At 37.4% G+C, this 24,984-nt stretch overlaps 1 protein-coding gene across 3 annotated transcripts; it reads right to left on the bottom strand.

Moving 5' to 3' along the window:
* Window positions 1-409: 409 nt before the first annotated feature.
* git1 (G protein-coupled receptor kinase interacting ArfGAP 1) lies at window positions 410-23,476 on the bottom strand. Of its 3 annotated transcripts, XM_052576266.1 has the most exons (21): window positions 22,948-23,472; window positions 18,937-19,070; window positions 18,745-18,857; window positions 17,438-17,543; window positions 17,065-17,151; window positions 16,552-16,682; window positions 15,217-15,311; window positions 14,839-14,881; window positions 14,379-14,405; window positions 13,783-13,831; window positions 12,705-12,777; window positions 12,085-12,182; window positions 8,890-9,001; window positions 8,610-8,737; window positions 7,213-7,365; window positions 6,500-6,775; window positions 4,497-4,574; window positions 4,328-4,407; window positions 3,099-3,260; window positions 2,918-2,981; window positions 410-2,839 (listed from the first exon to the last, which is right to left on the bottom strand). In XM_052576266.1, exons 1-21 carry the CDS (start codon window positions 22,997-22,999, stop codon window positions 2,624-2,626), a joined length of 2,277 nt encoding a protein of 758 aa, XP_052432226.1. In that variant the 5' UTR covers window positions 23,000-23,472; the 3' UTR covers window positions 410-2,623. The 3 variants fall into 3 exon arrangements, with proteins under 3 accessions (XP_052432226.1, XP_052432227.1, XP_052432228.1); XM_052576267.1 differs by lacking the exon at window positions 14,379-14,405 and having other exon boundaries at window positions 22,948-23,476; XM_052576268.1 differs by lacking the exon at window positions 6,500-6,775 and having other exon boundaries at window positions 22,948-23,473.
* Window positions 23,477-24,984: the final 1,508 nt, after the last annotated feature.

The following is a 24,984-nucleotide window of genomic DNA, read 5'->3' as shown; positions in this document are numbered from 1 at the left end:
TAATAATAATAGGCTTCATAAAAGACTGGTAGAATGCTGGTAGTAAAGTACTTCAATTTAAAATTTTCAATACAATAATGTGCTGGTAAACCTTTAAACGAGAGGGAAAAAACCGTTCCCGCGTCCTTATCAGTGCTGGTAGTTCGATATTTGTCAGTTGGTCCAGACTGATGTTTTCAGCAAGCGTTCAACTAACCACAAACATAAACTGAAGGCTTTTTGCGTAACTCCTGTTTGTCTTTTTAATCTTGTTCTCTGTGTTTCCTGCATTCCACTTCTGTAGGCTACATGCAATTATTTTCTTAGTTTTTTTGGCAAGTAAACACCTTGTAAAATACCATGGCCTTCATCCCCACAATAATAATAATAATAAAACAAAAACATAAAAAAGAACTCACAGAAGACAATGAACGTTTTCTTTCATTTATTACAAATGTACAGCTTATGAGTCTTTATTACTTTTTAAATGGTTTTGCTTAGTCTTTTATTTAATTTCTTTATTTTACAGGTTGCCTCTGCTGAACAAGTTTCTCCCATCAGTTAATCTCTCATGTAATAACCACGTGCTAAAGAACAGTCATAAGTATAGTGCAGCCAGTATGACTGATCACGGAAGTGTGTGTGTGTGTGTGTGTGTGTGTGCATTAATCTATTTAAAAAATAATTTCCCAGGTGCATTATGTGAGCAATGTATGCATCTGCAACAGGATGGCTGGGAAAATCTACAGACTACTCTGAAAGGAATCAGATTTATAGTGCGTGTGCAATGACATCTTTGTCAGAAATCTCTCGCTCTGATTTTAGTGCTTATTAAATAATGGCCCAAACTCTTTTCTCCTAAGCCATCACCACAGTAAACCATCCTGACATATTTAGTGTAAAATGAAGACGTAAAATGAAAAAATTTGAAGCATACACTGTTTTACTCACCATGTGCTTCTATAGTGTGGAAGACACATGATTACTGATTAAAGTCAGTCTAGCAGATGTGCAAAGGCAATGATCAAGCGATTTTCAGACAATCTTTTTTGACACGTTTTCAGGGGATGCTAACATTATCCCATTCCCCAAATTAAGGAAACAAAAGGCAAGAATGAAAAAATGGCTTAACTTAAAAGGCTGGTGGATAAAACCGATATGGAAAACAATAGGACATTTAAGGCATCTAAAATGCAAAGTAACTGTACAACAAATACTTGGTTTGATCACGCTCATCTACATGTGCGTACGTACTGGAAGCTCCAGTTCAACTCCTCTCCCATGAACATCAACACAGCGAGGGACTCGTTTCCCACAATTCTCAACAAAAGTGCCCCTGACCGCCTCGACAGAGTGTGACCTCACTGGTCCTGATGCAGCAGATGGACATCCTCACGGACGTGACACGGTTTCCCTGTGACTGTATGTGAAATGTTAGTGACGAAAAAATTGATAAGTGGTCATCTTCAACCCTCAACATTCACATGCTCGTAGCTTATAAAACATAAGGGTCTTCTTACATTAATAACCATTAACTACACACATGCTCAATTAGAAAAAACAAATCATGAATTATAAAGAACAACGAAATCAAATATTCTCACAAGGAAAACAAACAATCACCACACACCTGGTCCTGAAGTGAACACTCCCCCAAAATAAAAAAAAAGGTCATTCGATTGTGTGCAGAAAGTGAACATATGGTCCTAAAGTGATGGTTTTGTCCTAACCTAACAAGCTAAAGACAATGTGATGATTGTGCTAAGACATTTGCATTGTTCTGATACCAAAACCCACTAACAGAGGGATTGAGATGAGATGAACCTTTTATGTACATCAACCCCGACTGCTGTCTTTGTGCTCGAAGACGGAAAAAAGAGGGGATCCGTAACTGTAGTGTCATCATTCCCCTCTGCTCCTTTGGCTAGTGTTTAACGCACTTCAAAAAAAAAAAAGAGGAACTACATAGTAAAACACTGTGTGAGTGAACCAGTGCTTCTACCACTGGAGGACGCGAGTGTTCTGGTTAGTTTTCACGGGTTATTGTTCACCTCTGTTAATGTTCGCAAAGCTCTGTGTGATTTCCACCGAAACTAAATGAAACAAAACTCAAAAGAAGACATCAATAATTGTAACAATAATACGAAACTTAAGTCATAATCGTTAAAATAACTCCAGTGTTGTTGTTTAAAGTCAGTACATTTGTCCCAAGAGAAACAGGCCAATGGAGCTGCACTTAAAAACACAAAATCAATTGAAAGACAGAGAGAAAGGAAAAACTGAATATACATGATTTAGGAGGAAGGTTTCTGGTTGTCTGACGGTTAGGAGTGCTTGTGCATGCGCTAGCAGACCATCAGCACTGAACTGTGGGTCTGCCTGTGTAGTGTTGTTGTATTTAGATGTGTAGATGAAAGAAGATCCTCCTGAAATACTGAAATGAGAGAAGAAAAGGAGTGTAAGGAAAAGCAGGCCGCTCCATTCAGCTTCTCCCAAACATCTCGCAGTTGGCCGCAGCTGGATTTGTCACCCTCTCTTTTCCCATCTTTTTTTTCCATCTAGCCGACCAACGGTTCCCAGCTGTCAGTTTTTGCTCTTTTCTCTGGTTTCTCAGTCTTTGCCCCTGGCCTGGTGTGTCGGAGGGTCACTGTTTTTTCTCGCGGGTGGTGATGGTGACCAGCTGCTTGGCAGCTTTGGCGATGTCATAGGCGCACTGGATGACCTGCTGGGTGAGGAGCTGGTAGTCCACCGTACTGGCCGACGAGTCGGAGGGCGCCGCTTTACGACACTCCACCTGCAGGCGGGACGCACTGGCCGCCAGAAGCTTCAATGAAGAACGTACTGCATCTAACGCTGGTCTCTGAGAGAAGCAGACAGAGCAGAGAGATTTAGTGCATCTGCTTGTACCACAATATCATAATATGACAAATTGATTTACCTTGGGAAACAGCGAGGCCATTTCTGTCACAGCTATGTGGATTTTCTCTGAACATGGCACAAAACTGCAACCAAAGGCAGATTTCTTTCAATTATATTTTTTCTCGAATATCTGTTTTAACTCTCCATGATCGTATGTTTCTATTAATGGTAGCAAAATGAGGGGTGACAGACGGTCATACCTGTCGTGTTTAAACTCCTGTGCGGCTCTCAGGAGCTCCTGGATGTTCTTGGTGACCTGCTCTGTTTTGAGGATGACGTCCTCTGTGCAGGGCAGCGTGGGGTCCGGCTCACCCTCGGTGTCTTCCACATCCCTGCTGTCCTCTTCACTGCTGCGGCCCACACTACCACACAACATTATAAAACAATTTAAATAAAACACACGCGCACACTCACACACACAAACATATAAAAGCAAGCATACTAAAAACACACCAATTTAAATACTAAAAGAAATAAATGTATTGTTAAAATTATTAAAGATAATAAAATTTTATATATATATATAACTTTAAAAAAGTAACAATAATATTTAATATCGTAACTATCAGATATTTAGTTAATTAGTTAATAATAAACTATTATATTGCATATGTTATGTTATAATGGTATTTTTAGAAGACAAATATATCTCTATTGTAATATTCGGGACTTTATGTGGGATACTTTTTATTAAGAGTAAAAATATTTGTAATTTATAAAAAAAAAAAAAAAAAAAAACTGTACAATAAAATAATAATTAGGATTAATTCTAAAAATAAGTATTTATTTTTTAACTGTAAAAAAAAAAAAAAAAAAAACAGGAAAAATTTAGAATAACAAAAATATTATATATATATATATATATATATATATATATATATTCTGTGCAATAAAAAAAAGCTAAAATGAAATACAAAAAATTAAATATTTGAATTAAAAAAAAAAATACTAAAAACATTTATTAAAAGTACAACAAAAACACTGAATAAATGAATAATTATAGATATTTATAAAATAAAATATTTTATGTAACTGTGAAATAAAAAATAATACATAATATAAATATATATATTATTATTGTAACATTTGTTTTTCAGAAGATTAATATATTACTCCTGTGCAGTAAAAAAAACCTAACATTAAAATGACTATTATTATTATACAAATATATTTACATATCAACATGTAAATCAACTTTACAATTAACTGAAAAGTAATAATTCATAACATTTATTCTATTATTCTAGTCATATATAAAAAATACAACAATAATACTACAACAGCAATATTTCCCTTCCTAATTTCTTGAGACGGTACACAAGTTTATTTTTATTACTCTTACTCACAAACCTCAAATGTTTGAAATGAGGCAAATGTAAAAAGACTCGGAACCTGGTGTGCTTTGATCTTAACGGTAGCTTGCACTCACCCAAGGGAGACGTCGTACATTTGAGAGTTGTCATAGTCACTATCAGGTCCGCTCCCATATTTCTCTCCCGCTTTTGGAGGCTGGACAAGACCAACATGCACAGAAGTCAGTTACACATCACAGTCTGTAACTCACACGTCAGTGTAGATATGAATGAAAAGAGACTCACATAATATCGGCCGTCAGTGGAGGCTGACAGGTGCGCTCCTCCGTAGGGGGTGGGACCCGTCGGAGCGCCCTTTCGCACCTGGACATGAGCAGAATGAGATTAACAGGAGGAGAAAAGCTGAGAGGCAGTCAGCAGGCAGAGGATGGAAAGGAAAGAAGAAGACTGCTAGATGTAAGAAAATGTGCAGCAAAACTGCTATACTGACGACTGTAATTCAGTTAGACACAAGTAACTTAGTGCAGAGGTTTTCAATATTGCAGAACAGCAAGATTCTACATTAAGCTCAAAAGCAAAATTGAATTAATAATTTAATAACATCCACTTCTCTAAACTAATTAAAACACTACACACATTAAACAGTGCAGTTAATAAAACAGGCACAAAGGTGCATCCCAAATACATTAACCACAACTAATAAAACTAAATAAGTCTATACTACACTGTCAGCAATGACCCAAAAATGGGATATTGCATAATCAAAATGGCCTATTTGCATAACTGCAAAAGCAATTAAAGCAAATCAAAACAAGGCATTAAAAAGCCATTAAAATACATCCTACAGATCTATGAATATCTATAAACATTTCTGCGTTGTCTGGTGCAGCACAACAACTCACTGCACCTCACAAGAAATCATTAAGCATATGATGTGTGCCATGCAGATCAACTCATTTGAGTTTCACTAATCAGGCAACCATCAATCAGTTTCCTACACATTCCAGACATGTCGTATTGCACAAGACAAGCATATCTCTCAACGAGAGCCTCTCTTGGCACATCAACCATTTCAAGAACGATAGTATGCAATTCATGCCACTTCTATCTTCCTATGCTAAACAGACAATATACAAGGCTTATGTCTCAGACTGTGTTGAGCTGCCTAGCTACGCAACATTTTTAAGCATTATAGGCAAACCTGGTATTAACATGCATTCTGAATGAGACTGTGAGCAGGTTTTGTTCTGAGGGTCTATGATTTTGTGATAATATGAACCACATTAATTAAATAGATTCTGCATGGTGATAAAGCTAAAGAATTTTTTAAAAGTATAATACAAATAAAGAATGATAGATAAACAAAATACATCTAAATCTTACAAAATAAAATTTCTGCATGTGAATAAATGTAATTTAAGACAAAAAGTGAAAATGAAAAGTAGAACAAAAATGCAAACAATTTTGGGAGTAGTTTACGACAAAGATAAAGAAGTTACAAAATTTAAGTAAATACATCTGTAGTAAAGTACATCTGTACATAGACAAAATTACTGAAAACAGAACTAAAATACAAAGAAAAAATGCAAATCAATTTGGGAGTAGTTTGTGAAGAAGCCAAATAATTTAAAAATTAAATAATAATAATAATAATAATAACAATGCTCTCTCAAAATTTTATGTATGCACGGTGATAGATAAATAAAAAAAAATTAAAAAAAATAATTAAAAGAAATATATTTTCTGTAAAAAATAAAATAAATTTGAGTAATTTGTGAATTTATGTAGGTGTACTTAAGATATTCACAAACAGCACACTCCACTTACGATCAAATCATTGATTAAATTGAAAAATAAATACATTTATGCATTTAGCAGACACAAGCGACTTACATTGCATTCAGGCTAACAATTTTTCCTTACACGTGTTCCCCGGGATTCGAACCCCCAACCTTGCACTTGCTAACGCTTTGCTCTACCACTTTAGCTACAGGAACATTGAAGCCAGGTGTATAAGAGACCCATGATGCTCAAAAATGCTGTTGATTTGGGCAGCACACTGAGTTTTTAAACAGCCAATGTCTAGAAAAAGAGAGGTGTTATCAGGGCAGGAAGTGCTCCTGTTTGTCCTTAAGGTGGCGGTAGAGAGCGGTGAGTAAGAGTGGAAGCAGGTGCTCCAGGCAACAGCAGCACATTAGTGTGGGCTCAGGTAAGCAGAGGGAAAAAGAGAGCCCAATAGGAAAAGGAAGTTTAAAAAGATCAGGCCGGCCACTAATGCTCAAACTTACGGGGCTGAGAGGCTGCAGGCGGCCCGTCAGGGGGTCCAGGGCTGGGGTGTGAGCTTTGGGGTTGGTCCCCACGGGCTCATACATAGAGAAGGCTTGTCTATCCCGGCGGAGGGGGGCAGACGAGGGTGTGTTTAGGCTGGAGTCTCCACCTACCCCTCCGCCTGTACCCCTTACCCCACCAGGCCACAGCCCTGGGCCACCACCCCTGGTCACAGAGCCCCCAGCCCCAGCCTGGGCCCCCCGCAGCGCACTGTTCTCCGTCTGCATCCGCGTGATCTACAGGGATGGAGGGGCATCACCAAGAGTCACACACAAACACAAGGACCAAAGAAAACACAACAGTTGCAGTGTGGACGGTTATGTCATGCCGGGGCTGATAAACTGGGGTTGGTCTGATGGACAGGAAGTTTAAGGTTATCTGAACAAGGAGGGGCTTCATTCTCAGTGGGAAGAGCATGGTTTAAGATATCTACATTTTTATTTAAAAGCATGGGGTCTGTAATTTTATTTAGAAAATGTATTAAACTGATCAAAAGTGACAGTAGATTACAAATGACTTCTTTTTAAAACTATTACTGACCCCAAACATTTGAGCAGTAGTGTATATTAATACTGTTCTGCTCTGTTCGATGGTTTGGGATTAGTATGTGTAATGGTGAAATTCTAAGTATTTTAAAACAAAGGCACAGTTTTAATCCGGTGGGTGAGCGTACCTCCTTCTGAAGCCTCCTCAGCTCCTCACTCAGGTTGTTGTTGACCTTCATGAGCTGCTGAACTTTGGCCTCTGAGGAGGCCAGTGCTTTCTTCACCTCCAGATACTCCTGTAGTGTGATGGGCCCATCTGACAGGTCCGACGAGTCCATGCTCTGATTGACAACACAAACCACCAATCAAATCACAACATACTGTTAATGAACAAACACTATAGAAGAGAGAGCTTTTTCCCTAAACGATTGCACAATTAATTATTTCATTAATTTATTGTAGTATTACACTACTTAGATTGCAGTCGGTAAGATTTTATCTATTTTTATTTTTTTAAGAAATATATATTTTTATTCAGCAAGTATTACAACTATTTGAAACTATTTTAAATAAATGCTGCTCTTTTAAACTTTCTTTTCATTAAGACTGGAGTAATGGTTGCTAAAAATTCAGTTTGCCATAACAGGTAAAAATGACATTAAAATACATAAAAATAGAAAACAGTTATTTTAAATATAATATTAATTCACATAACTTGAATTTTTTAGGCTTCTTTAAGAAAAAAACAACAACTTTTGAACAGTAGTTTAAATATAGGTAAAAACAACCTTTTTAAATCTATGATATATCTTCAAATATCATGTTTTTTTTGCCTGTTTATCATTTCACATGCAAAAATTGCACGTTCAATTTCTTAGAAAACTAACAGCACAAGTGATGATTTTATATATCACTGATGTCCATATGTATTTATAAATCTACCATTAATATGGAGATTTCAATGAACATTATTATAGAGTGTATTGAATAGATAACATTATATTTTCATACAAAAACCACAAAAAGTAGCTTTTTTTAAGATAAAAACTAATAACTGTACAATATAACAAACAGTAGCACTACTAGAGAAGGTTTTAAACCCAACATTCCTCAACGTTGTGCTCTCTTACACGCTCAACCATGTCACTTCCTGTATTAGGACTGAGCATGCTCAGAGAGAGCATCCTGTCTTCAGCTGCAGAACAATAGCTTCACTGATCATTGCCTTGAAAAAAGGCGATGATGTCATTCTGCAAATATGAGTCAGAGCTGCTGCTTTTGCTGCTCTTGCAGCGGTGCATGCTGGGACATGACAACACTGGATTCTGTACTACTGAAAATACTAATTTGCTGGTCTGGAAAAACCAAGATCAACAATTACCAAGGTCTAACCTACAGTACATGAAATTAGAAATCTCTTAATTCATCTGAGCTTGTTTCTCCAAAGGTTTTAAGACGCTCCTTAACTTAAGTGGGTTCATTATTAAGAATGATGGATATTTAGATGAATGAACACAAATCTTCAACTGTCAATCTCTTCCTCAGGTAAACACCCAGTAAGAGAGTAAGGGTTTGATGAGCTCACCTTGGCCCGGTTGTTGCGCTGGGTGTTGTTGTTATTCTGTGCCGTTAGCTCACTATCTGTGTCTTCATCAGATGCTACGCTGTCATAATCGTGCTGGTCATCGTCTGCCTGACTCAGATCCAGCGGGTCTGAAAAAAATAAATAAAAAGATAACATCATTAATACGAGGAGACACTGAGAGAGTGAGAAACAGCACTGCCATAGCTATATCCATCTTTACTGTGTTATTGATATTCCCCTAAAATCTCAAAGTTTGAGAACTGCAATGTTGGCATCTCACCTGTGGGGCTTGTCAAGCCCTTTCCATGCTGCCGTCGCTTGGCATCACTGAGAATGTCGATAATAAGCGTGGCGAATTCTCGGGCATTGAAGCGAGCCAATTTCTGCCGGCCCTAGCAATGACAAATAAATAGTGCTGTCAATCGATTAAAAAAAATTAACTAATTAATCGCACAATTTTTTAAAATTAATCGCGATTAATCGCGATTAATCGCAATTAAAAGACTGAAACTTTTTGGATATGTAAATGTCAAATGTAAATAATTAATGTAAACTCAAGACAAAGAAACTATTTAAATTCAAAATATGATTGTTTATTGGAATTTTTGTTTAACTTGTAACACAGATTTTCTCATGTAAACAACATACCTGCAATAAACCATCATATCCTCCAAATTAACTCTTGGCTTGAAAGCCATATTTATTACAGAAATAAAAACACAGGCATGTAAGTACCATTTGAATTTCAAAACAATCAATGCCAATAAAAAACAAAAATGATTTCCATGTTGAATTCTAAGTGGACTGCAAAAAAATTCTAAAGTATAGTCATTGCCAGTGCTTTAAGTGGGCCAGTATGCACCAGTACTCAGTACCGCCACTTCCAAATATAGCTCTTGAGCGTACCGCCACCTCTCCGTGCGCCCAGAACGTGCTTGTAGCGTACCGGTACGCTCATTTGGACATCTGTTTTAATAGAGGTTTTAATCTTTTACCTGCACTGCCGATTTTCAGAGCGCCCTTCACAATGCAAGCTTCCTAATTCATCCCACCCAGAGCAGAAACTACATTACCCATTCACCCTTAAATAATACAAGTGAATAGTGCATGTGTCGCTTTTCCCACTGTTAAGTGTCAACAACTCAACGTGGCCGGAGAAGGTGTGTGAAACTCGTTGTGAGTTATACTAAAGCAAAATCTTGAGTATTTATTGTCTGATAAACATTAAAAACTGTCTGAGGAGGTTGAGTCGTCCTGCAGCCCCCGCTGGCTGCTCATTGGCTGCAGCATCTTTTTTCTAAGTTCTAAAAAAATACCGTAGACGGCAAGGCACAAATTTAGATATTCATTTATCTAATTAATCTATAGCCTATGCACAAAGACAATATGATCTTTTTGTCCCCTTTTTGTTTTAAAGCTTGATGAAGAGAGAGAGCGCAAGTTGCTGCAGCTGAGGAGGACAGTGATGCACGCGTACAGGAGTGATTGACAGTTCGCGGCACTGTGTACAAAAAATACTCCGCTACACAATTATTTCGTTATTTTCGTTTAAGCTTATTAACGTTAGCGTTACAGAAAGGTCTGATTTACGCACTGTTACAGTCATACAGTCATAATGTTTCTTGTGGCAGACTGAAGAGTAATCCGGCAGAGTTTTATACTGAAACTTTCCGTCTAAAAGTCCTTCCTTGGTCTTATCCATATTTCTTTGCACGTTGAACATACATAGGCCACAACTGGAAATAAAAAAAACTGCAACCGCGTTAATTGCGTTATTTTATTTTAACGCGTTAAATATTTCAAATTAATCGAATGCGTTAACGCGCTAATTTTGACAGCACTACAAATAAATAAAATAAATAAATAAATAAATAAATAAATATACATAAATACTTATACTTATTTTTACATAATATTATTCATAAAAAAAGGATTAAATAGTTAAATAGATAGTTACAGGTTTTACATTGTTATAATTTTTTTGAATAATAAATGCTGTTCTTTTTACATTTCTATGTAAAAAAAAAAAAAAAAAAAAGAAAAAAAAAAAGAATCTGAATTTTTTTTTTTTACATTTCCACAAAAATATTGAGCTTTTTTTTTTTTTTGTTTTTTTTTTTTATACATTAATAATAATAAGAAATGTTTCTTTGGCACCAAATCTGAATATTATAGAAAGATTTCTGAAGGATCATATGACACTGAAGACTGGCTGCTTAAACTTTGCAGTCATAGGAATAAATTACAACTTCAAATATAAAAAGTAATATATTAAAATAAATTCAAAAAAATTATGTTTTAAAATACATTTCAACAGAAAACAGTTATTTTAATATTCTACAATATTACTGATTTTACTATGATCAAATAAATTTAGCCTTGATGGGCACTTTACATTTAATAAATGTAACAATCCCAAATTTTGGAATGATAGCATACATTTAAATAAAATACATAAAAGCGCCCTTAAAGCTGTGCAGATGAATTCTTAATGCATATTACTAATCAAAAATTAAGTTCTGCTATATTTACGGTAGGAGATTTACAAAATATCTTCATGGAATATGATGATTCATACAATGTTTTTTTTTGGCTATTGCTAAAAATATACCCCAGCGACTTGAGACTGGTTTTGTGGTCCATGGTCATATTTGGGCAAAATCTGTGAAATTCTGAAGAATAGACTGAAACATTGAAAAATGTGTACTAGAAAAAAAAAAGTGTACTACACACTTTTTAGGAGCAGAAAATATTCTAAATTAGCCTACATATTTCATACACATGAAAGATGTGGGGGATGTGTAGATTTTTATGAATGATTTCTGTACAGGAAATTGTTTTACGGGAGAGCTCTTCTGTGGAGCTCTACAGGTTTCAAATTTGCAAGTTTTCCTAAAGTAAGTTTTATTCAAGCACTTAAATACATGTTAAATACTGGAAAACACTGCCACATCCACAGTTCAGTGTTCCAACTCTTGACCACTGGGTGTGTGTGTGTCCCTCCTCCCTCCCATCATCTCTTTCCATGTCTCAAATCCTCATGTATACGCAAAAGAACAGGAAATTCTCAGCCTGGCCAATCAGCCCGCAGGAAACATACTCTTGAGTAAACGCACTTAGTGGTCTCACTGTATAAAAGAACTATTTCAAGCAGTGGTACAAGAGAGGGTCATGCGAGGATGCCAGTGGAAACGCTGAAGGGGAGGGAGCCGCTGCGTGTCTGCAGCAGTTACGCAGCTGGAAAACATCCATTTGTTGGTTGGCCGCCCAAACCTGAGCCTCAGACGTTTGCACAACCACAAAAAGTCTATTTTTAGCCCCATGTCGTCTGCACCCCAGATATCATCTCTCCTTTGTGCCTCCATCAAAACGGGCCCGTATGGAAGTGACAAGCACTTACGCAAGGTGGCAGCAGGAGCGCAGAACCTCCTCTAAAACATACTTCAAACACATCCTCTAAAATGCTGTGCATTACCTGGTTGCGTGTTGCGGAGTATTCAGGGTTGACGGGTAAGAAGGGGACGGCGCTCCGTTCGGTCACAAGCGTACTGTGGTTCTGAGTTGTCAGCCACACTGAGAGAAACAGAATGGACATATATTAACAAGACAAATACAAACAAACAGACTCTGATGTCGTAGCCCTGAGGTTTCAGAGAGTTCACATCTACCCTTCCCGTTCAGTTTGGGTTTATGTGTGCGTCTGGCCCCCTGCCTCGCTCCCAGCCCTGCTTACCATCAGAATCCCAGTCTGCCACCCCAGCATGCTACCTCTTCTCCTCAACAACCAGGAACGGGAGTATAGAGAGAGCGAGAGAGAGAGAGGAGGAGGAGGAGAGAATTCCTGCGGCACTCCCTCGCTCTCGCTCCCTTTCACCCTCCTTTCCATTCGGCATCTCTCTCCCTCCCTTCTCTACAAGCTGACTGCACTGCTGAAGTCCTTCTATAGCCCGTGTTTATACAACACACCAATCGCTGTGTCTCCAGGGACACGGCTACAACTGTCCCCACGCCTCCGGAACGCTCCACAACTACTTTACGGAAAGAGTGAGAAGCAGGGAATGTTTGGAGAGGAACAGATGGGGGTTTGAGTATTACCTGCATCGTTCTCTCTACGGTCCACTTCATCGTACACATCCATAGCCAGCTCCTCGAACAAACGGTTATTTAACTGCATCCACACACAGACACATCAGTATGTGGTATTAAAATTCACACATGGGGAAAAAACAAAAATCACAGCAAAAATTGAGCGCACACACACAACAGGAAGACATCAGTGAGAAGACAAAACAAAGCAACATGCTCTAACAAGGAACTAAATAAAAATCAAATGCAAGCTAAGGGAATTCAAAGCATCTGCTTAATTTATCTACTGAATTTCCAAGCATTTTAAGAGTTTTTCAAATATATTTCTCTCAAATCTCTCAAAGAGCCTAACCAGGATTCCTGTGACAAGTAATTAATGTGGCCACACTGAAATCAAAAACATTGTGATACAACACAATCATAGTCAATAAGAATGTTTTATATTTACGTGAAACAAAATTTTGGACCAATGCAATTTTAAGGTGGGCAGAGCTTCACAGTGCAATAATATAGGAATAAAAACCAATTGGTCAATAAAATGTCCTGTTTACTTGACAGAGATGGTTAAGGCAGAAACTTGGAATTAAAGTCCACATGAAATCAAAATCGACCCGATTTACTTTGTTAGTGCATAATACTAGTCTTGTGGTAAATAATTAAACCAGGGTTGTGTCGCGTTCTTTAACGTTTTGCCTGGAAACAAAGATACCGTGGCACCAAACCCATTCATTTCTGTTGCACTTTACTTTGTGCTGATGAATGAACGTATTTCGGGTTTGGAATGACACATGGTTGAGTATTTAATAACAGAATTTAATTTTCTTGGTGAACTATCCCTTTAAGCCCAAAGTATAAGCTAGGGGTATGTGTACAGAGCATGTCACCTAAATTTCATCAGCAGCATTGCCGTGTTCGACAAGCACTTGTGTCAAAGGGTTAGGAGATATATACAATTCAAATCAAACTCAAATCTACTTTGGGATTTAAAATGGAAAAGCTTTTATCACTTGTTGCTTTCAGTTGTGCCTGTCTAAAAACTCAAATTCCCATAATTCTCTGCAGCAGCTCTGTAACCTGCATCACTCACCGCTTGAAGCTTCTTCTTGGCTGCCTTGGCCAGTTCAGAGAGGTCCAGGCTACACAAAGACAAAGACAGACACAAGAATAAAAGGATGCTGGAGTCATGCGGACAGAGAAAGATGAGGAGAGAGGAAAAAAGAGAGGTGGATGAATGGATGGATGGATGAAGTGTGGCGTAAGGGATGGGACAGCCAGAAAAGATGAGGAGGAACAGGAGTGTTTTTTTTTACTTAACTGAATTCTGATTGCATTGTGATCAATACTAGAATATTTTGACCTAAATGTAAGTTTACATTGTTTTCCCTTCTAAATGTTTTTGAGATGGATCAATGAATAATAAACCTGCACTGAACAGTGCACAACATGACAAGAAATATGTATTTAAGTAAAAAACAGGCCAATTATGATTTTATATTGACTCAATGGGGGGAAAAAATGAATTGATTTTTTTTTGTACAAAAAATGTGTTTTCAGACTCCTGTAGATGTATTTTTAAACTCCTGCCTCATCTCTCCAGTCACTCACACCCAGATTGAGGCATGTGAGAAAGAAAGAGAGTAGGGTTTTATGGAAAGGGGGATGAGAAGAGAGAGAAAGAGATACCTCTGCGTCGGGCACTTAGGGCGAGCTCTGCCTCCAAAAGCGCAGCAAGATGAAGAAAACAGAAAACGAGTGAGCGAGACCGAAAAGTAAGCAGAAGACAGATAGAGAGAGAAAGAAAAGGGATAGACCCCATATCAACACTCCTTCTGGACAGGTCAGTAAAGGTCATTCAGCTGTGGTGCATTTGAGGTAGCCAGCGCTACAGAGGTTGAGGACACTCTCTGTCCTAATGCAAACTGATTGACCATGTGGCGCAACCTGCTGGCTAGCACACACGAATACACCTGCTACCAACTGATCTTAGTACAGTTAATAGGCAGTGATATGGAAAGGATTTAAAGGAGGATATCATGACATCAATAAATAAAACTGCACTGATGAGCTTCAATAATTGTACACAATGTTTTTTCTATTACGAATCAAACAAATGCAAAAACACTCTCATACACAAACAATGTACCTGTCTGCCATTTGAGGGATGATGTAATGACCGTTTTTGTGATCTGCAGAAACAGACACAAAAAAAACTATTTTAAAAACCTCAATTGGGTGGACAGATTGGTCTGTTTCACACCACACACACATCCAGGACATATTTATTTCGACGCCCAAATGAACATGTTACAGTTTTCTCACAGCCTGTGTAAGCCGCACAGCAGAAGCTTTGGTGTAATAAGAGTTTCAGCGCCAAGTCTATTTTTGTGTTGTCAGCGCACTGAACTCTGCAGAAAATCTGTTAATCAAAACTCTTTGCAATTTAAACATCTAGAAGGTGGCACAATATGGCATTACAGCTATTATTGAAGGAAATACTATCAAACAGGTACTCTGAGCTCACCTGGGCGACGTCCACAAAGATAGAAGGCCAGCCTGTCTGTGAGCTCATACTGACACTCTACCAAGCGCTCGGCAAGCTCCACGTGACCTGCTTGCCTGCAAGAACAAAGTCCCATTACATACCAAAGACACTAGATCCTTTCAAAAACATTAGCAAGAAAAATAGAACCACAGATACAGATAGACAGAGCGGAAAAACGTCAGACTGACAGAACTAGAAAATGACAGACAGACAGAGATAGCAGATAGGGGGAAGTCATGGCCTAGTGGTTAGAGAGTATGACTCCTAACCCTAAGGTTGTGGGTTCGAGTCTCGGGCTGGCAATAGAGCAGATCCGTTTACTCTGTCATGCGAGCTCTAAACAGCACTGTGAGATCCAGGCGTGAAGCGATGAACACAAATGACTCTGCGATTTAAACTAGTTTAACGCCAAACAGGAGAAACACTGTGTGCAACGAGACAGTCAGAAGGCTTTTCAATCTACACATTGCCATCATTTACCATAGTAATATTTTTACCATGGTACTGAGTTGATATATGTGTGGTTTTAACTATTTATCATGATTTAAATGTATGCTGCTATGGGAGACCAATGCTTAATCAAATAAAATAAAAATATCTGAATAAAAACCATATAAAACTGAGGTTGCTACAATTTTTCACAAATGTTACTGATTTTGATAATAAACAAAAATGTATCCCTGCATCCTAACTCAAGCTACTATCAAACGTGCATTTCTAACAAACAAAAACCTGATATTATTAATATTATCAGGCAATTCAAACCTATTTCTTGATTTGAAACAATAATCACTCATTAGGACATGCAGAAACTAAGAAAATATTTGTTTCTTTTTAGATATTTATTTTAAGGAAAATTAATGGTCTGATTTTTACAACTTTCACTTCGGAGCAAAAATCTAGATTTAAACGTGAAAGAAACAAAGATTTGACATTTATTGTGATAATTATCGATATCAGCCAATATGAAAAAAAAATTTTTATATGATATAAATGAATAGATGGCTATGATATGATAGATTTATATGGCATGATGGATAAATATGATACAGATGGAAAGATATATATATGGGATGGATTTAAGGATGGATGGACATAGATGGGCAGATATATAGATATGGGATGGATAAATGGATAGATGAACAGATAGATAGATATTATATAGATAGATGGATGGATTGATAGATATGAAATAGATGGATGAATGGACCAACAGACAGACAGACACAAAGAGAGACAGAGAGAGAGAGAGCAACAGATAGATAGATAGATTCCATCGATCAGTACCTAGTGACGTCTGTGTTTTGTATTTACCGGGCATAGTCTATAGGTGTGCGGCCATTGATATCTGGAGCTCCTGGATCCGCCCCGTACACCACCAGCAGTTCGGCCTGCAGAACCTGCCCCGCTTTGGCAGCCACATGAAGAGGGGTCGTGCCCTTTTCCTGTGGAGTGAACATCAGGCATCTGACAGGTGCTGGACACTGTGCTGTTTTCAAATACAGTCTTTTGGTCGTTTCACAACTAATTAAACCAGATCTGTTTTTTTTCTGTCTTTGCCACAGTTATAACACTAGAGAAAAGAAAGAACATGAAACTAGAAATATCTTGGTTTTGGAAGGTATTTCACTTTAGATCAGATTTGTCAAGATCGGATCACTCAGACAACTCAGACAACACAGTTCATAGTTATACAAAGAAACATCCTCAGATCCCACAATAAACAACAAACAAAAAAAGATATCTAACAATATAGCATCTGTTTTAGTTATGATGTAGAAAACCTGACAGAACAAAGAAAGAACTGTGAGAGATGGCAGATCTTACCGGGTGAAAGAAGTTGGCTTGTGCCCCCAGTGACAGCAGCCGTAAACACGTCTCCAGACTTCCTGTCCGCACACTTGAGTGGAGTTGCTGCAGGCAAGAACAAGAGAAGAAGCGAGCGTATGAAAGAGAAATAGAGATGGACCCAGCATGAAAGACACAGAAAGAGAGCAGATCTCCTGCGCATCCTCTCATTAGGGCCTTTCAACAGCACTGAGGAAATACATTTATTCACTAGCGGGGTGTCATTTTAAGGGCCTTCCTGAAAGGACACAGACAGTGGGGAACAGAGAGAGGCCGGGGAGGAAACATGGAATGAGAGTGAGAGGGAAGAGACAGATAAAGAGTCAGAGGTGATGCTGATGCTGAGTCTCACCTTGCTGAGGTCCTTCGTAGTGACCCCATCATCATCACGGCAGGGCAGCTTGTGGACGAAGGCTAACATCTGGTACTTTGCGCGAATGAACTCTGACTTAGTGGGGCTGTGGGGTGAAAGATACAAACACAGAAACGAATGCAGATCAATTTCAAAATCAATGAATCAATATAAAATAGAATGCCTCATCAATAGTCCTGCCGACATCGATACTGTCAGGACTGTTTATTTATAACAAAGGCTGCCTCTGGGATGTAAGTGACACGCTTGATTTAAATCAAACCATGCAAACCCTCATTCCAAGATCTGAAATAAATGATAAGTTCATCTTAGGTGGCTAAAGTTTTTAGACTTTCTCTAAATAAATAGGGACTGTTTTCATACAACAAGCAACTGAAAATGGAAAAATAGCAGTGTTTGTCTGCTGTTTGTTAGAAATATAAGAAGACAAATATTACAATTTTCGAATGTAAAAAAATAATAATAAAAAGGTAGGTATATAGCATATGTACTTTTCATTAAAGTGAAATACATGAAACATTTGTTATAAAATATGAATAGTTTAAAATATGTGAGGCTGTGTGTATATATACACGTTTCAGAATCTCTTTAGGCTTTAAAAGTGTATGAATTTATGTTTGATATTTTAATATTTGTTTTAAATAATATATTTTTTGAAGAAAAAAACAACAACAAAGGAAAATATTTCGATACACACACACACAAACAAATGCATATATATTATGCATACATTCATACATGTGTGTGTTTAAATATAATATATACATATGATTTAATAGAGATTTTGAACATGTTGATTTTCTAAATACACTCACTACTGCCAAGTGTGGCAGACAGTTCATTTTGGACCCAGATTATAATGTCTCTTGTGTGTCAGGTAACATTGTACAACTGCTTCAAAGAATATTAATAAAGTAATTAGGCCTTTAAATATACATATATTCATGGATATTTGCCTTTTTTATGACAGGTGCAATAAAGGTGACACTGGAAATTCCTCAAACCTGCATGAGCTTATAATTCGTGAACGAGACTGGGCGAACCACTGCACCACTGCTCTGACAAATTACTTTTTAATTACTCTGTATTTTACTTTTAAAACCTCCCTTCATTTATTTTGAGTGGGCAGATTTTCTATTCTTGTCTCAGTGGTCTGCTATTCCATGGAGCTCCATGAGAACAATTGCATACAGCACAGACCAATAAAACAAGAATTATACCTCTCAGTCTTCTGTTTTTATGACATTCTGGTATACGATGCATGAATGGTTTATGAGATGGCTTACTGGACTTTATCTTGAGGGTTTGGTTTCCTGCGCCCACTCTGAACTTGCGCTGGATCCAACAGAGAGTGTTCCCAGATCGAGTTTGCTCCATTACTGGCCAGGGTCTGCACCATCTTAGAGGCACACATGTATGTATTAGGCTATGATCCTGAGGAACATGACAAATGTGTGTGTGAGAGGCTCTTTAGTTACCTGCAGTAAGGAAGGAGGCCAGCCGCTGTGTCGCAGGTGTTTGACGATGGATATGTGACGGCCCAGGCTCCGGTGCACAGAACAGCACTCATCACAGATCAGAACTCCTCGGTTTATACTGCTCCAGCCCGGATCTTAACACACATGACAATGCACATTTCATCAAAGAGAATAAGCTAAAGACAGTATGGTAGGATGTAAAGGTAACTGATTGTGACTGTGAGAATGATTGGTTTTAGTGTTGGAAGCATCAGAATGGTTGAAAATGCAAAACAAATTATTATATTTGGCTAACAAAAGTTATATTTTTTTTGTATTTAATGGATTTACATAAATATTTCTTTCTGACATACAAACATGCAACAAAAAAAAAAAAGATTTATATAATTTGTATACCATACACATGAGCTCATCTGAGGAAAAGAGCTCTCCTCATATCAGGCAGGGTACAAGTGTTGTCAGGATCAAGGGGACATTCAGGTAAACAGAAAAATGACACAATGTGACACAAAGTGTACCTCTGGCTGCCACAGGCCCCTAGGATCTGGCTAAAATGAAACCAGCACCCACAATACTTCAAGCACATAATCTCATCCACAGAATCTCACTAAGCAGGGTTTTGATAAGATTAGAGCGAGAGGGAGATTACTCTGCACTGATGTAAACAGTGTCATAACATGATTACTGATTTCCCATGAACGCAAACACAATATGACACCTAAAAATGGTGGATTTGTTTTTTTTTTATAATACTGATTATGTTTTTTTTTTTAATTAAAAACCACAATATAGTTAAACAAACAATATTTCAACTTAAATTAAATGTTTTCTATTTTAATAGAATAGTAATTTATTTATTCCCTTTACTGTCACTTTCGTTCCATTTAATGCATCCATTCTCGCTGAATAAAGGTTTTAATTTCTAAAAACAATTAATGACCCAAAATTTTTTAAAGACAGTAACCAAAAGAATAGAACAATTATATTTAAAAATTAAATTAAATGTATGCATTTACCAGACGCTTTTATCCAAAGCACAATGCTCTATCAATTGAGCTACAGAAACACTAAAAATTAAACATACAAAAAAACACTAAAAAATAAAACACAATAAATGAAACCTACACCAAATCATTGTGTAAAATAAGCGTTAATTTTACTCCCACATTCATTTGTTTCACAAAAAAAATATAAACAGACTTTTAGAAGGCGATTAGATCCTATTTTCTTTTAATTAAAGTAATATAACAAGGAGCCATCCAAGGTTATAAAAAAGCCTAAATTGATGTTAAGTAAAAGGTCTGCTTGTTTCCTTATTTTAGAAAAAGACAAGGCTTATTTTAATCCACCAAATGTTCATATTATAGCCAAGAGTTTGAACCTTGCATGTGGTGAAGAACTGTGGTGAACAGACGTTCACAGATATAGAGCTGAGCACCTGCGTATGGGAAAATCAAAGATGATGGCATACTTCTTAATGAACACGCTTGTCCTTCCTATAAGTGCTTGAAACCATTAACATCTCAATCGAGAGTTTCTCTCTGCCCGTAATGAAATTTCATGTGTACACACTCTAATGCTCACACACGCGGCGCCATTCAGCCCTCTGTGGCCATGCAATTGACAATCTACCACACGTTCATTCATACCCATAATACATTTACTAGAATTCATCCATCCGTCTGCCCGCCTCCTCCTCCTCTCTCAGTCATCAGTTCCCTTAACTTCCGACACACTCACTATTATTCATCAAGCTCTATTAGCACTGCAAGACAGGCCAACACTAGGGAGCAAGTGTGTGAGGATATTAAAAAGATGCACAAGCCCTAAGATGTGGAGTCATCGGCCAGGGGCACCGGTGACAGCGCTGACAGCCAAACTCTGAGCATGACCGCAGGTAGCTGAGGAGGTGAAACAGAACTAAACTGTCAAAAGCGAGACACACTCCTACATACACGTTCAGATCTGGAGAGAGAGCAGCTGTGGATGAGGGAGCAGCTGTCATGCCCCCCGTACCGCCCCTCGGTCTCCCCCATGGGGACGGTGAGGCAAAATGAGCAAGGCCAAGGGTGGGTTTGAAGTGACGGCACAGCTGAGTGCCATCAAATGTATGTATTTCATAAACAACTGAAGTCTTTATTTTGTCCTAATGTATTGAGCACTGCTTTTTGGGAAAAAGAGGCTAAGAAAAGCCAGTCAAACATAGTAAGTTCCTCTTTATGTTTTATTTATTTACAAAAAGCAAAAAAAACAGTAAACTTGTTATTTCTTGCACAACTGTCTGTTCATCCAGAATACTGAGTAATCCATTTGCACACTGAAATATTTTCTATGCACTTTACTGTCCATTACACTAATGTAAATGTTCATATGTTCATAGTTTCTGCCTATAGTGTACACTTTTACATAATCCATCTGTATAGTATGTTCATAGTACACCTATCTGTATATCATGCTGAAAGTTTTTAAAATCTGTAATTTACGTCCATAATACTGCCTTATCTGTATATTTATTGAACTTACTGTAGACCTTGTATATTCTGTACTGACTGCTTATTGCACTTCTGGTTAGATGCTAACTGCATTTCGTTGCCTTGTACCTTACATTTGCAATGACAATAAAGTTGAATCTAATCTAATCTAATCTTTATTTAAAATATAAATGAAATGCCAACCTCCATTTTTTCCTCTGTTGCATTTATGAAATTGTATAAAATATCAGAATATAAAACATTTCATTTTATGAAGACCAGCTGCATTAAAACAGCTTAATCCAGGATAAAGCTGGTTTTTAGCTGTCCCAGCCTGGTCACACTGGTATTTTGGCTCGTTTAAGAGGGGTTTTGGGAACTTTTTAGTTGGTCATGTTGAGAGACCAGCTTGAAGATCAGCTGCACAACAGCTTGGCCAGACTGGGAGACCAGCTTAATACAGCTAAGACTAGCAAACCAGTTTAGGCTGGTTTCAACAACAAACAAAAATTCAACAATGAAATGTAATGTTTCAGTTATGCGAGTCCACTTTAAGAACAATAAACAATCATAAATGAATTCACTTTCATAATTATGCAACAGCATACAGAATATCCCTGTTTTATCCTGTAAACATACTACACACTGAAACAACGTATCGTACAAGTAATTAGTCAAACAAATTATTTCACAAATACACATTCAGGAAATGTGCCACTAAATCATATATACCTACGAAAACGCTATCTAGAAACAAAGTTGTGCACAAAAACACGAGCAAAGACAGATCCTCGTCAGAGTTTGGTGTGTCCTGTCAACCTGCTAACGCTAGTTAGCTAACTCCGCTCAGCCCAAGTTAACTAGATTTGAAACGTTACTGGACAAACTGAACTAGTACTTCTTGTAGATATAATGCATTTACAGATTGTAAACATTGAAATATGTTTAACTCAAATACTGGCAAGTCATTCACACGAGAGTCCTTAGGCTACTTAGCAACTAAGTCTAGCTTACTGTCAGTTAGCATTGTTCGATACAGAGCCTGTTTTGTGCTCAATATGAACTAAAACTTACTTTTAATCCACATATTTTCTCTCGCTACAAAATGCGCTTATAAAAGGTCCTGCGTATAGTATAAATATAATGTTTTTAATTGACAGCACCTCACAGCATCGTCAATTAGCTAAGGATGGTTGCTAACAAGCATCGGATACAACTTTAGCCACGGTAGCAAAGCTGCAATAACTCCTCAAATTTTTAGTCAAAGAAGTTTAGTAAAGGATATAGTTTATTGACACCTACTGTTCTGTCGTATCATAACCCACATATCGATTCAGTATTTAATTTAGAGTGGGTTTGAATTAGCTGACTTGATGTGCTGCCGTATGGGCCTTAATTTTCGGGCATTTTCCTGACGCGTTTAGCCGAGTATCCCTGCGCATTCGCGGGCTTGGTGTTCACCCGCTGGCCGCCGCGCTCGAGCGAATCTCGGACAGTCATGGCTCACAACAACGCCTCGATCCATAAATCTCAGCCTTACCTGGTGCACTGCAGTCGGCGCACACCTCGCTTCTTTGGACTTTCCTGGACATCGCTGAAACAAAATCTACCGCTTCCAGATATTTTAGTCCAATACTGAAGATATCAGTCTTGCTTTTCCCCAGGAGCGACGTCTGCGATTTCAATGCCGCCCCAAATGTCCGGAAGCCGGCGACGAGCTCCCCAGCACTCCCGGTCCTTACCCTTCTCTCTCTCCTTTCTTTTTTCCCCCTGTGGTGTCTTCTGTTTTACCGCTACAAGGACTTTACGATTCCTTAAAATGAATCAGATTTTTAAAAGGCCCCTTACGTTATCAGATTATTGAATTCTGGTTGTCCCCACTAATCTTTACCCCGATCATCCAAGCCCCGTCTCTGTCTCGGGCAAAAGGGGGTGGGAATAAGAAAAGTATGGATATAGTACACGGTTTATTTACATCCACTGCCCAATACACTTCTGTATGACGGGCTGCATAGTCTCCCTCTCTCGCCTCTCTCTGACGTCTGTCTCTCGCCCCACTGTCGTGATACACAGGCGGGGGCAGACAGAGCAGAGGCACCACGCAGTCATACCCACCAGTGGAGATGAATTTTACGTAAGATTATTTACACAATCCCTAAATTAAGTATTATAGAAAAAGCAAGGTTTTTGTACATTTTATTCAGTCAATTAAATATTATCTGTCTAAAAAAAAAAAAACTTATACTGTTTTACATTTTAATACTGGTCCTCCACATTCTGTTCTATTCTTAACACATCAAAGGAATGGTTCGGCAAAAAGTTTAAATTTACTCCAAGATGTAGATAGGGGTTTGTTTCTTTATTGGCACAGATTTGAAGATATTTAGCAGTACATCACTTGCTTACCAATGGATCTTTGCAGTGCTGTCAAAATGAGAGTCCAGCCGATAAAAACATCACAATACTCAACAAGTAATAAATGTGACTCCAATGCATCAGTTGTTGTATTGTAAAGTGAAAAGCTGCACGTTTGTAAGAAATAAATCCATCATTAAGGCGTTTAAACTTTAAACCGTTGTTTCTTCTCTAAATATGTCCCAATAATTCAGTGAAATTTGCAAGATGGATGAGTTTGTTAAAATAATCACAATTTTCATTTTTGGTTGAAGTATTCCTAAATACATGTGCATATATATTTTTTTTTATTTTCTCTGTATACCCCTTTGAAATACATTTTTTTCTGTAAGTATATGAAGAATGGGTTGAATGTGTTGAAGAATTTCCAATTAAAAATGTGCACAGTACAGGAGCTCAGTAAAACCCATAGAAATCTGCAAACAATAAATTATGGGGCAAAAATGAAAGGTTAGACAAACATAAATGCATATATACAATAATTTTACTTGAATTTCATATTTGAATTTTACTTTGAACCTGCAATTTTCTAATGTGAATCAATTACTAATGCTGTTTATATGTATTTTGATTATGTTTTATGTGTGACAGCAATATTATTAATGAAGTTGATGGAAAAAAAATCTCTACTTGGTCATACATAGTTGTGCTAATATTATGTCTAGTGCCCTGTTTAGATGAATGGATGGGATGGATCACTTCCTGCAAAATATATTAATAATATGAGCACTATAGAAAATAAATCAAGTCAATACTTTTGTACGAGTGGAAGTACAAAATTTAATAGGCTACAAATTAATAAAACCGATGAAAACATAGCTAATTAATTTTATTTTTATTTAGTTGAATCGAGCGGCATAAGTTGTAAGTTTTGTACTAATTGATTGGGTTATTTTGTATATGGTTAATAGGCTACTATTTAAGCATGGTATTGATAAAAGAACAAATTAGACAGTAGATATTAGTGACAAAATCAGCACAATAATATACAAACACCATGTTCTGTTCTGTTTTGTTCTATTTTCTGTTCCATTAAAAAACTGAATTCTAGAGCTGAACTTATGTTCTGTTATAGGCAACTGCATCCATTAGATATTTATGAAGTAATATTTAGACATAGATGGCAGAATGAGATGCTCTCTCTCCCCCATGGTGCAGTGAG

Source organism: Carassius gibelio, chromosome B15, assembly GCF_023724105.1.
Source record: "Carassius gibelio isolate Cgi1373 ecotype wild population from Czech Republic chromosome B15, carGib1.2-hapl.c, whole genome shotgun sequence".
Classification (NCBI taxonomy): Eukaryota; Metazoa; Chordata; class Actinopteri; order Cypriniformes; family Cyprinidae; genus Carassius; species Carassius gibelio.
This window is presented reverse-complemented; position numbering and strand designations above follow the sequence as displayed.